Below are 14,110 nucleotides of genomic sequence, written 5' to 3' on the forward strand. Positions count from 1 at the left end.
GTGCAGAGGAGCTTGAATTCTGATCAAGTTGCAAGACTGCTACCACTGAGCCTAGGCCGATAACTGAAATATTAATTAGATCAGCCTCAAAAACTAGTCTGTTCTCTATCCAATGTGTACAAAACAGATATCCACACAGCATACCATAATAACAGCCTCAGGGTAAATAGCCTCCGTAATGACATCCCGATTGTGTGTGATGTACTCCACCATCTCATTCAAACCTGCCCGTTTCACCTCTTTGTATTTGAGGTCACTGAGGGGGTCAGAGACAAAATCGAAGAGGACACAGCATTGTCGTAACTTCTGAACAAACAGCTCTTCTCTCTCATGAGTCTGTGCATCTAGGAAAGGAGAAAAGACACAGCAATGAAGCAGTTATCCAGCATAACAGTTTGAAAACATTCATTATCTGCTCAGAACATTTGCCTCCAGAATGTCTCCAATGTTGTCACTGATATTTCATTGAATGGTTATGGTAGCACGTGACATCTTCAACATGATTTTAAAAACATCCACATCTGTACAATACCTTCATAAAAATAGGTGTATAAACTAGTTTTGTAAAATACTTGAATGATGTATAATAGCATCACGTGGTCCACCCACATCGACGCTACGACCAAGAAAGCACAACAGCGCCTATACTTCCTCAGGAAACTAAGGAAATTCGGCATGTCCACATTGACTCTTACTAACTTTTACAGATGCACCATAGTAAGCATCCTATCAGGCTGCATCACAGCCTGGCATGTCAACAGCTCGGCCCAAGACTGCAAGAAACTTCCAAGAGTCGTGAACACCGCCCAGTCCATCATGCAAACCCGACGCCCAACTCTGTCTACACCTCCCGCTTCCTTGGGAAAATGGGCAGCATAATCAAAGACCCCTCCCATCTAGGTTATTCTCTCTTCCAACCTCTTTCATTAGGCAGGAGATACAAAAGTCTGAGAACACGCACCAACAGGTTCAAAAACGGCTTCTTCCCCGCTATTACCAGACTTCTGAACGACCCTCTTATGGACTGAACTGATCTCATCACACATCTTCTCTACTGAGTAGTACAACACTCAGTATGCTCACCCGATGCCGGTGTCCATGCATTTACATTGCGTATTTATGTATGTCCTATGTTCTAACGATCGGTCAGAACTGTACGCAGAACAATACTTTCCACTGTACCTCGGTACACGTGACAATAAATCAAATCCAATATAAAGAGTGAATGTGCATAATGAACCCAATGAAAGAAAATTAAAAGAAAAAAATCCATTATGTGTCCCAAAATTTGTCCTTCCAAAATTAGATTACATAGGAAAAACATTTCAGGCTGTCATGTGAAACATTGGTGATTATAGGTCTGTCATCACTACTAGCAGTAGTAGTGGCAGCATTTTGAAGTGATGACTTAGGTATTGCAGGAAATAGGTTATATTGCATTAAAATGCACTGGCTTAAATTTAAACGTTTGTACTTGCCATCAAAGCTCAAACTAGGCGGTAACCGAGTGGTATTGTCACTGGACTGGTGATCCAGAGACCCAGGGTAAGTAATACCCTGGAGACCCGGGTCCAAATCCCTCCACGGCAGATAGGGGACTTGAATCCAATAAATATCATGTAATGACGACCATGAAACCATTGTTATAAAAAACCCATCTGGTTCACTAATGTCCTTTAGGAAGGAAATCTGCTGTCCTCACCTGGTCTGACCTATATGTGACTTCAGACTCTCAGCCCTCTGAAATGGCCCAACAAGCCACTCCGTTGTATCAAACTGTTACAAACAGCCTGGCATAGTCATACTCACAGAATCTTACCTTACAGACAATGTCCCAGACACCACTATCACCATTCCTGGGTACGTCCTGTCCCACCAGCAGGATAGAACCAGCCCAGCAGAGGTGGCAGTCCGGGGGGGGGGGGGGGGGGGGGGGGGGGGGGGGGGAGTTGCCTTGGGAGTCCATGAAGTCTCATGGCGTCACTTAAAATATGGGCACGGAAACCTCCTGCTGATTTCCATGTACCTATCCATATTCTGGGTAGGGGTGTTCAGTGACCATCACCAAGAGTGGCTCGGTAGTACCACCACAGACCGAGCTGGCCGGGTCATAAAGGGGGAACCAACAGCAGGGAAAGTCATACTAGATTTGTGCTCCAGAACTTTCCGCGCCCCGAGTCAAGCTGTTCCAGTACAGATACAACACTGGCATCTACCCGGCAATGTGGAAAATTGCCCAGGTGTGCACAAAAACCAGAACAAATCCAACCCGGCCAATTACCTCTCCATCAGCCTACTCCCAATCATCGGTGAAGTGATGGAAGGGGAGTCATCAACAGAGCTATCAAGTGGCACTTAATTAGCAATAACCTGCTCACGGATGCTCAGTTTGGGTTCTGCCAGGGTTGCTCAGCTCCTGACCTCATTACAGCCTTGGTTAAAATATGGACAAAACAACTGAACTCCAGAGGTGAGGTGAGGTGAGAATGACTGCTCTTGACATGAAGGCAGTATTTGATAGAATATGGCATCAAGGAACCCCAAGAACACTGGAGTCAATAGGAATCAGGGGGGAATCTCTCCACTGGTTCCGAGACATACGTAGCACAAAGGAAGATGGCTCTGGTTGTTGGAGGTCAGTCATCTCTGTCCTGGGACATCACTGCAGGACGTTTCTCAGGGTAGTGTCCTCGACTCAACCATCTTCAGCTGCTTCATCAATGACCTTCCTTCTAATGTACAGTGGTTAGCACTGTTGCTTCACCGCACCAGGGTCCCAGGTTAAATTCTCAGCTTGGGTCACTGTGTGCGGAGTCTGCACGTTCTCCCAGTGTCTGTGTGGGTTTCTTCCCACGAGTCCCGAAAGACGTGCTGTTCGGTGAATTAGACATTCTGGATTCTCCCTCTGTGTACCCGAACAGGCGCCAGAGTGTGGCGACGAGGGAATTTTCACAGTAACTTCATTACAGTGTTAATGTAAGCCTAATTTTGACAATAAAAATTATTATAAATATTGCACATGATTGCACAATGTTAAGAATCGTTAGTGACTCTTCAGACACTGAAGCAGTCCACATGCACCAAGGCTAGACAATATCCAGGCTCGGGTTGACAAGTGGCAAGTAACATTTGCGCCATACAAGTGCCAGGCAATGACCATCACCAATAAGAGAGAATCAAACCATCGCACTATGACATTCAATGGCATTACCGTCACTGAATCCCCCACTCTCAACATCCTGGGGGTTATCTTTGACCAGAGCCTGAATTGGACTAGCCACTTTAATACTGTGGCTACAAGAGCAGGCCAGGGACTGGGGTTCAATTCCCAACAATACCCAAGAATCTGTACACCAGTAATTTTCAAACCCAGGGTCGCGACCTGCAGGTGGGTCGTAGGTGTCGGGAAGGTCGCGGCGCGGCTGGACATTCCTGATCGCGGGAAGAAGTGTCCATCGCCGTTTCCGGCTTTTGAAAATGCCGGCGTCAGCTGGCTTTCAGAATGCCTGCCGTTCCTCGCATGCATGCCCGCTCAGCAGTGCGCAGGCCCAGAGCCCAGCGGGGCAGAACGCCTCATGTCAGCCTGCTGTCTTGGGGGCAGATTTTTAAAAAATGAAAATCGCTGGAGTCTTCCTGCCTGGAGCTGCAGCAGAGTGCAGGCCACATGCCCCTTCCGCTGATGTCTTGAGTTCTGGGCTCGAAAGAGATTCCTTTATTACAGCTGCCAGCAGTGCTGGTGTGAACTCCAGGGTTTCTGGTGAACATCCCATGAAGAAAAAGCTAAATACAGGAACAAAGATGATTACTTGTGGTGTGGGTTTGTTAATTGTGCCACTGCAAATCAGGATTCAGAATTAATCTGAAGGTCGGCTGGCCTACGCATAAAGGTGGACTGAGTCCGCAGCCGCCACCCTAGTATCCCGACCGGCAGGACCATGTTAGATCCGCGCGCGCCGGGACTTCGGCCAGTCGGGGGCGGAGAATGGCAGGGCAGGCCTCCAGCAATAGCCGCAGGTAGGTGGTATGTGGCGCGGTGTACTCGCTTTTCGAGGCCCGGAGAATCGGGGAAACGACGCCGGTCCCGATTACATGCAGGGAAATGGATTCTCTGTCCCGGCACCGGCCTCGATTTCGGTGTTGGAGTGCGGAGAATCCAGCCCAGTGTTCAGGTCAGTCCGAGGGAGAGTCGTTGAGGAGTCTTGTAGCTGTGGGGAAGAAGCTGTTCCTATGTCTGGATGTGCGGGTCTTCAGACTTCTGTACCTTCTGCCCAATGGAAGGGTCTGGAAGCGGGCAAAGCCTAGGTGTGAGGGGTCTCCGACAATGCTGTCTACCTTCCTGAGGCAGCAGGAGGTGTAGACAGAATCAATGGGAGGGTGACAAGCTTATGTGATGCATTGGGCTGAGTTCACCACACTCTGCAGCTTCTTGCGATCTTGGGCCGAGCAGTTGCCATACCAGGCTGTGATGCAGCCGGATAAGATGCTCTCTTTGGCACATCTGTAGAAGTTTGAGAGAGTTGATGCAGACATGCCAAATCTCTTTAGCTTCCGTAGGAAGTAGAGACGTTGTTGTGTTTTCTTGACTTGCATCAACGCGAGTGGACCGGGACAAACTGTTCCTGGTGACCCCCAGGAACTTGAAGCAATCGACCATCTCCACTTTGGAGCCATTGATGTAGATTTGGGGGGGTGGGGGGGTCGTCGTGCTACGCTTCCTGAAGTCGATGAGCAGTTCCTTGGTTTTGCTGACATTTAGAGAGGTTGTTTTCGGTAAACCATGCAACCAAGTGATGTATCTCCCTTCTGTAGTCTGATTTGTCGTTGTTTGAGATACGACCCACCAGTCGTATCATCCGCAAACCTATAGATCGAATTGGAGTTAAATCTTGCCACACATCTGTCAGCGTTGTCCTACAATAATGGTTCAAATTATATTTCAGAATAAAACTAAGCAAAAATAACAATGAAAACCGCCAGGTTGTACAACAGAAGGGCGGTTAGCACTGCTGCCTCACGGCGCCGAGAACCCAGGGTTGATCGTGTCTCTGGGTCACTATCCGTGTGGAGTTTGCACATTCTCCCCGTCTGCTCGGGTCTCACCCCCACAACCCAAAGATGTGCAGGGTAGGTGGATTGGTCATGCTAAATTGCTCCTTAATTGGAAAGAAAAGAATTGGGTACTCTAAATTTATAAAGAAAAAAAAAAGGTACAGTAAGCAATTAAGGCAGCAAATGGTATTTTATCCTTTATTATAAGAGAGTTTGAATATAAGAATAAAGATGCCTTCCTGCAATTATATAGGGCAGAGCTGAGACTGTACCTGGAGTAGTGTGCACGGTTTTGGACCCCTTACCCAGGGAAACATTCTTGTCAGAGAAGGAGTGCAACAAAGGTTAACCAGACAAATTCCTGGGATGGAGGGATTGTCCGATGAGGAAAGATTAAATAGACTGAGTCTTTACTCTCTGGAGTTTAGAAGAATGAGAGATAAACTAACTCAAACAGGATAACCACAATTCTTACAGAATCGAAAAGGGTAGATGCCAAAAGGATGTTTGCCCTGGCTGGCGGGGTCTCGAACCAGGAGACACAGTTTTTGAATTAGAATCAAGCCATTTAGAGCAGAGATGAGGAGAAATGTCTTCACTCATTGTGGGGGGGGGGGGGGGGGGGGGGCTGCCCCAGAGGGGTGGAGACTCAGCCATTGACAAGATTGAAGACTGAGATTGATAGATTTCTACATTTAACACAAAGGATATGGGGTAGTGCAAAAAAATGTTGAAATTGAAGTCCATATGATATAAAACAAATCCAAAACTCTAGTCTTTTGCAAAGTTTTTAAAAAAGGACTTTCTGCTGAAACAAAAAAAAGCCTGCTGGAGGTCACATGACCACAGCATTGGCTCTTTGTTCTAGGGGCTACACCCAGGAAAGACAAGAATAAAAGTATTCTTTTCTCAGCATTTGGAATTTCACACCTCATTGCACAGACCCCTTGTAATCAATGAAAGCATGGAAATGCAGACGAACTGGCTCCCCAACCTGAACTATCACAAAAGAGAGAGATCGAAACTTGTTATATCAGAAGATATGATAATAAGCACCTTGTCTTTCTCCCAAGGAAGAGCAATAGAATTCTGGCCAGAAACACAGAAACTGATTATTAAGCTGCAATTAACCATTAATGGGCCATGTCACATGAACCAACACTCTGGCCTTTTGGACATTTTAACATTACATCTTTGGCCTCACAGACCGTCTACAGTGCAACATCCAACCACTGAACCCAAAGAAGTAGAACAAGGGTGGCACAATGGCACAGTGGCTAGCACTGGTGCCTCACAGCGCAGGGACCCAGGTTCAATTCCCGGCCTTGGGTGACAGTCTATGTGGAGTTTGCACTTTCTCCCCGCGTCTGAGTGGGTTTCCTCCAGGTGCTCCGGTTTCCTCCCACAGTCCAAAGATGTGCAGGTGAAATGGATTGGTCATGCTAAATTGCCCCTCAGTGTCCCAATGGTTAGGTGGGGTTACTGGGGATAGGACTGGGACGTGGGTTTAGGTAGGGTGCTCTTTCAGAGTGTTTGTACAGACTCGATGGGCCGAATGGCCAGCTTCTGCACTGTAGGGATTCTATGGATTCTAACAGCCTGCTCATCGAAAGCTGTCTCTGCTGGAGTATTTCCTACTATCGCCTGCAGAACCAATTCAGGTTCTGTATATCTACTTCAACTTGTGGTATCAGTACCAACTGTAAAAAGAACTCTACAACTTCGATCTTCAGCCAGCTGAGCACAAAAGTCTAACCATCACTTACTGTGCTGTGCGTAGTGGAGGGGATGTTGACAGCGCCCATCCCTCAGGTTTTGAATTTGAAGTTAACTAAACTTCCAAGTTAATTATAAAGCAAATTTACTGTAGGTGATCAGTAAATTGGATCACGCACACCAAGGGTTCGGGAAAAAACACGACAGCATCCTTCAAAAATGATTCAAAACACTTTCTTCTTCTGGATAGGCGAGAGGAAATAAGTACAGTTTACCTGTCTCTCTCTCTCCTGTCCGTGCCACAAACCATGATCTCATTGAATGGTGAAATGGATTTGAATGGCTGAATGACCTGCTCCTATTTCTTGTGTGTGTGACTTTGTATCATTTGCAAATTTGGAGATAATGGGCAGGATTCTCTGTCCTGCCAGACCTGTTTTCTGACGTGGTGCGTGCCCGCTGGCAGCGGGATTCTCCGCCCTGGCAGCCGGTCAATGGGGTTTCCCATTATGGCCACCTCCATGCCACCGGGAAATTTGCGGGCGGGAGTGCGCTAACGCCGAAATGGAGAATTCCGCCAACAGAGAATCCCGCCCATTACATTTACATCCCTTGTTCAAATCATGAATACATAATGTGAACAGTTGGGGTCCCAGCACAGATCACTGTGGTACCCCACCATTCACTGCCTGCCAATCAGAAAAAGACCAGTTATTCCAACTCTTGCTTCCTGTCTGCCAAGCAGCTTCCTATCCATCCCAATACATTACCCACAATCCCATGCACTTTAATAGTAATCTATGTGAGACCTTATCGGAAGCCTTCTGAAAGTCTAAATAATCCACAACCACTGACTCTCCCTAGTCAACTCTACTAGTTACATCTTCAAAGAAGGTGTCTGTGGGGGAACATTTTGGTGATAGTGACCATAATCTGGTAAGATTTAAGATTGTTATGGAAAGGGACAAAGATGTACTGGAAATAAAGGTTCTAAATTGGGGAACGGCCGATTTTAATGGGGTAAGACAGGATCTGGCCAAAGTGGACTCTGAGCAGCTACTTGTAGGAAAATCCACATCAGAGTAATGGGAGTCATTCAAAAAGAAAACAGAGAATACAAAGGTAAAGGGTGAGAAAAAAACTCCAGAGAAACCTTCATGTCAAGGGATGTACAGGATTGGATAAGGGGGAAAAAGGAGGCTTATGGCAGTGTTATGGGCCAGGGTTTAGAGAATCCTAAAGTGTATCATGGAGTTCACCTGACCCACAACGTTTAATAGATTGTGGTATGGGGAGCACACGGCTCACTCTACAGGTGTGGTACAGCAGAAAATGGACCAGTGGTTTTTAAAACAAAACAATGTTTATTCTATGAACTCAAGTTAACCTTTCAAAAACAAACAGTGAACATCTGAGCAACCAGTAAATCAAATACACCCCCCCCCCAAAGAATACAACACTAAGTAATCTGCATGCTGTTCTTTTAACATCCAAAAGACTTAACAAACCTCCAAACAGGAGCACATCAGGGTTTACATTCAAGACTGAAAACATTAATACTTCTTCTGAATTCACCAAATGATCCATAGATAGTTTTTGGATGGCAAAGATCAACAGCAGTACAGATCACAGACACACCCAAGCTTTTCTCAAACTGAAACTAAAAAAGCAGAAATAGAGCTCAGCTCCACCCACACTCTGACATCACTTCAGTAACATGAGCAGCTCCATTTCTTAAAGGTACATTTCTTAAACACCCATTTCTTAAAGGGTACTCTCACATGACAGCAGATAAAGGGGCTGAAAACAGTGGATGCCCTAGAGGAGAAAATAAAGTGTAGAGCAGTATTTTAAAAATAAACGAGGAAGCAAAGAGGAGGTATGAAAAAACTGGCAGGCAATATAAAGAAAAATCCCAAAGTGTTTTATATTAAGGTCAAGAAGGTGACCAGCGAGTGTAGGACCCATGAGAACCAAAGTGGCAATGCAGATGTGGAGCCGGAAGATGTAGTTGAGGTAATAAATGAGTATTTTGCAGCTGTATTCACTATGGAGAAGGACGATGTAGGTATAGAAAGCAAGGAGGGGGGGTCTGTGATTTCACTGAACAGAGGCAATATTAGCAGGCTTGAATGTAGTTAAATTCCTAGGCCCAGATGAGATGTACCCTCAGCTACTGTGGGAGGTGAGGGAGCTCTGCAAGGGCTCTGACGCTAATTTTCAAATTCTCTCTGGCCACAGGAGAGGTGCCAGAGGACTGGAGGAAAGCTGATGTGATACCACTATTCAAGAAGGGAAGTTGGGAAAAAACAGGAAATTACAGGCCAATGAGTCTAACATCAGTGGTAGGAAAATTACTGGAAAGAATTCTGAGAGACAGAATTAATCCCCATTTGGAGAGGCAAGGATTAATCAAGGATAATCTCTTCTCACTCTTTCTAGTTTAACAATATTCTTCCTATAATACGGTGACCAGAGCTGAACACAGTATTCCATGTGTGGCCATACCAATGTCTGTACAACTTCAACAAGACATCTCAACTCTAGTTTTCAATATTCTGACCAATAAAACCTAGCATGCTGAATGCCTTCTTCACCACCCTGTCGACTCCACCTTCTAAGGAGCTATGATTCCTAGATCTCTTTGTTCTCTAACTCTCCCCAACTCCCTACCATTAACTGAGTAGGTCCTGCCCTGATTTGATCTACCAAAATACATCACCTCACATTTATCCAAATTAAACTCCATCTGTCATTCATCGGCCCACTGGCCCAATTGGACAAGATCCCGTTGCAATCTTATATAACCTTCCTCACAATCTTGGTGTCATCTACAAACTTACTAACCATGCCTCCTACATTCTCATCCAAATCATTTATATATACCACAAATAACAGTGGACCCAGCCCCGATCCCTGAGGCACACCGCTGGTCACAGGCCTCCAGTTTGAAAAACAACCCTTCACAACCACCCTTTAGCTTTGGTCGCCATGCCAATTTTGTGTCCAATTGGCTACCTCGCCCTGGATTCCGTGAGATTTAACCTTTTGCAACAACCTACCATGTGGGACCTTGTCAAAGACCTTGCTAAAGTCCATGTAGACAAAGTTGGCCGCACTGCCCTCTTGGTTACCCCTTCAAAAATCTCAAATCAAATTCGTGAGACATGACTTCCCCTTACAAAGCAATGCTGACTTTCCCTAATTAGCCCTTGCCTGTCTAAATGGCTGTAGATCCTGTCCCTCAGAATACTTTCCAACAACTTACCCACTACAGAAGTAAGGCTCACCGGTCGGTAATTCCTGGGCTGATCCCTACAGCCCTTCTTAAACAAGGGCACAACATTTGTTACCCTCCAATCTTCAGGCACCTCTCCTGTGACTGTCGATGATTTAAATATCTCAGCTCCGGGGCCGGCAATTTCCTCCCTTGCCTCCCACAACGTCCTGGGATACATTTCATCAGGTCCCAGTGATTTGTCTATCTTGATGCACTTTAATACCTCCAGCACCTCGTTCTCTGTAATATATGCACTCCTCATGATATCACTTTGTTTTTCCCCAATCTCCCTAACATTCGTGCCTTTCTCAACAGTAAATACTGACGAGAAATATTCATTTAGGACCTCATCCAATCCCTTGTGGATCCGTACATAGATGACCTTGTTTATCCTGAAGAGGCCCTACCCTCTCCCTAGTCACTCTTTTGCCCTTTATGTATCTGTAAAAACTCTTTGGATTTTCCTTTGCCTTATCTGCCAAGACAATCTCATGTCCCCTTTTTGCACTCCTGACTTCTCTTACATGTCATTTGCCTCCTTCTTCCTTTTGACCATGGCCTCAATATCCCGAGTCATCCAGTGTTCCCCACTTCTACCAGCCTTACCCTTCAGTCTAAGAGGAATGTGCTCACCCTGAACCCTAGTTTTTAAAAAAATATATATTTTATTCAGATTTTTGGCCAAACAAAACAATACAAAGGTTTTTCTTTTTACAACAGTAAAACAGTATAACTAACAGTGGCCTTTTTAACAAATAAATAAATAATTTATAAACTAAATGGCAACTGCCCTATCAAAAATAATAACTCTCCAAAATAAAATCAAACAGTCTAATCTACATAGCCTAGTACAAATATTTATACAAACACCCCCGAGGACCCACCTGAGCCCCCCCCCCCCATGCTGCTGTTACCTTCCCATTTCTTTTATCGTTCTGCGAGGTAGTCAATGAACGGTTGCCACCGCCTGGTGAACCCTTGAGCCGAACCCCTTAGTGCAAACCTTATCCGTTCTAGTTTTATAAACCCTGCCATGTCATTTATCCAGGTCTCCACGCCCGGGGGTTTGGCTTCCTTCCACATAAGCAATATCCTTCGCCGGGCTACTAGGGACGCAAAGGCCAAGACATCAGCCTCTTTCACCTCCTGCACTCCCGGCTCTTCTGCAACCCCGAATATAGCCAACCCCCAGCTTGGCTCGACCCGGACCCCCACTACCTTCGAAAGCACCTTTGCCACCCCCACCCAGAACCCCTGTAGTGCCGGACATGACCAAAACATGTGTGTATGGTTTGCTGGGCTTCTCGAGCATCACCCACACCTATCCTCTACCCCGAAAAATTTACTGAGCCGTGCTCCGGTCATATGCACCCTGTGTAAAACCTTGAATTGTATCAGGCTTAGCCTGGCGCACGAGGACGACGAGTTTACCCTACGTAGGGCATCAGCCCACAGCCCCTCCTCAATCTCTTCCCCCAGCTCTACTTCCCATTTCCCCTTCAACTCATCCACCATGATCTCCCCCTCGTCCCTCATTTCCCTGTATATATCCGACACCCTACCATCCCCCACCCATGTCCCTGAGATCACTCTATCCTGGACCTCCTGCGTCGGGAGCTGCGGGAATTCCCTCACCTGTTGCCTCGCGAAAGCTCTCATTTGCATGTACCGAAATGCATTCCCTTGGGGCAACCCATATTTTTCCGTCAGCGCTCCCAGACTCGCAAACGTCCCGTCTACAAACAGTTCTCTCAGTTGCACAACCCCAGCTCTTTGCCATGCTCCAAATCCCCCATCCATTCTCCCCGGGACAAACCTATGGTTATTTCTTATCGGGGACCGCACCGAGGCTCCCGTCCTTCCCCTATGTCGTTTCCACTGCCCCCAAATTTTTAGTGTTGCCACCACCACTGCACTTGTGGTGTATTTCTTCGGGGAGAATGGCAACGGCGCCGTCACCATTGCTTGTAGGCTGGTTCCCTTGCAGGATGCCATCTCCAATCTCTTCCACGCCGCTCCTTCCCCTTCTCCCATCCACTTACACACCATTGAGATATTGGCGGCCCAGTAGTGTTCACTTAGACTCCGTAGTGCCAGCCCGCCCCTTTCCCTGCTACGCTGCAAGAACCCTCTCCTCACTCCTTTTCCCGGCCCACACAAAACTCATGATACTTTTCTCAATTCTCTTGAAAAAAGCCTTCGTGACCATCACTGGAAGGCACTGAAACACAAAGAGGAATCTCGGGAGGACTACCATTTTAACCGCCTGCACCCTACCCACCAGTGACAGGGACACCATGTCCCATCTCTTAAAATCCTCCTCCATCTGTTCCACCAATCTTGTTAGATTAAGCCGGTGTAAGGTTCCCCAACTCCTGGCTATCTGAATCCCTAAGTACCGGAAATCTCTTGTCACCTTCCTCAGCGGTAAGTCATCTATTCCCCTGCTCTGCTCCCCGGGATGCACCAAAAACAGCTCACTCTTACCCATATTCAATTTGTACCCCGGAAATTCCCCAAACTCCCCGAGTGTCTGCATTATCTCAGGCATCCCCTCCACTGGGTCCGCTACATACAGCAATAAATCATCTGCATACAGGGATACCCGGTGTTCTTCTCCTCCCCTGAGCACTCCCCTACACTTCCTGGAGCCCCTCAGTGCTATGGCCAGGGGCTCAATCGCCAATGCAAACAGTAACAGAGACAGGGGACACCCCTGCCTCGTCCCTCTATGAAGATGGAAGTAGTCAGACCTCTGTTCGTGACCACGCTCGCCACCGGGGCCCTATACAGCAGCTGTACCCATCCGATATACCTTTCTCCAAAACCAAATCTCCTCAGCACCTCCCACAGATAATCCCACTCCACTCTGTCGAATACTTTCTCGGCGTCCATCGCCACCACTATCTCCGCCTCCCCCTCTGGTGGGGGCATCATCATTACCCCTAGCAACCTCCGTATGTTCGTGTTCAGCTGTCTCCTCTTAACGAACCCAGTTTGATCCTCGTGGACCACCCCGGGGACACAGTCCTCTATCCTCGTTGCCATCACCTTGGCCAAGAGCTTAGCATCTACATTTAAAAGGGAAATGGGCCTGTAGGACCCACACTGCAGCGGGTCTTTTTCCTTCTTCAAAAGAAGCAATATCGTTGCCTCCGACATAGTCGGGGACAGCTGCCCCCTTTCCCTCGCCTCATTAAAGGTTCTCGTCAGAAGCGGGGCCAGTAAGTCCATATACTTCCTATAAAATTCCACCGGGGCCTTCCCCGCCTGCATGCTCCCAATCCCTTTTACCACCTCCTCCATCTCAATCTGTGCTCCCAGTCCCACCCTCTCCTGCTCCTCCACCTTAGGGAATTCCAGCTGATCCAAGAAACACATCATTCCCTCCTTCCCTTCCGGGGGCTGAGCCTTATATAACCTCTCATTAAATGCCTTGAACACCCCGTTCACTCTCTCCGCTCCCCGTTCCATCTCTCCCTCCTCATCTCTCACCCCACCTATCTCCCTCGCTGCTCCACTCTTCCTCAATTGGTGGGCCAGTAGCCGACTCGCCTTCTCTCCATACTCATACTGTATGAGTATGTGCCCTCCTGTGCCCTCCTCCACTGTGCCTCCGCCTTACCCGTGGTCAGCAGGTCAAACTCCACATGTAGCCTTTGTCTTTCCCTGTACAGTCCCTCCTCCGGTGCCTCCGCATATTGCCTGTCCACCCTCAAAAGTTCTTTCAGCAATCGCTCCCTTTCTTTACCCTCTTGTTTCCCTTTATGTGCCCTTATGGATATCAGTTCCCCTCTAACCATCGCCTTCAACGCCTCCCAGACCACTCCCACCTGAACCGCTCCATTGTCATTAAGCTCCAAGTACCTTTCGATGCACCCCCTCATCCGCCAATAAGCCCATATCCATTCTCCAGAGGGGTACTGTTCTTTTTCCTCTCCTACCTCCAGGTCTACCCAATGTGGAGCGTGGTCCGAAATAGCTATGGCCGTATATTCCGTCCCTATCACCTTCGGAATCAGTGCCCTTCCCAAGACAAAAAAGTCTATCCGTGAATATACTTTG

General features: G+C 47.3%; 1 protein-coding gene across 1 annotated transcript in view; it reads right to left on the minus strand.

Annotated features, from left to right (window-relative positions):
• Positions 1-14,110, minus strand: part of ppp2r5d (protein phosphatase 2, regulatory subunit B', delta) — a 289,898-nt gene that overhangs the window by 114,006 nt on the left and 161,782 nt on the right. The window contains exon 4 of the mRNA XM_072500311.1: positions 145-344. Coding sequence (XP_072356412.1) covers positions 145-344 — 200 coding nt within the window. The remainder of the gene's footprint in view (positions 1-144; positions 345-14,110) is intronic.

The sequence above is a fragment of the Scyliorhinus torazame genome, chromosome 4 (assembly GCF_047496885.1).
Source record: "Scyliorhinus torazame isolate Kashiwa2021f chromosome 4, sScyTor2.1, whole genome shotgun sequence".
In the NCBI taxonomy this organism is placed as follows: Eukaryota; Metazoa; Chordata; class Chondrichthyes; order Carcharhiniformes; family Scyliorhinidae; genus Scyliorhinus; species Scyliorhinus torazame.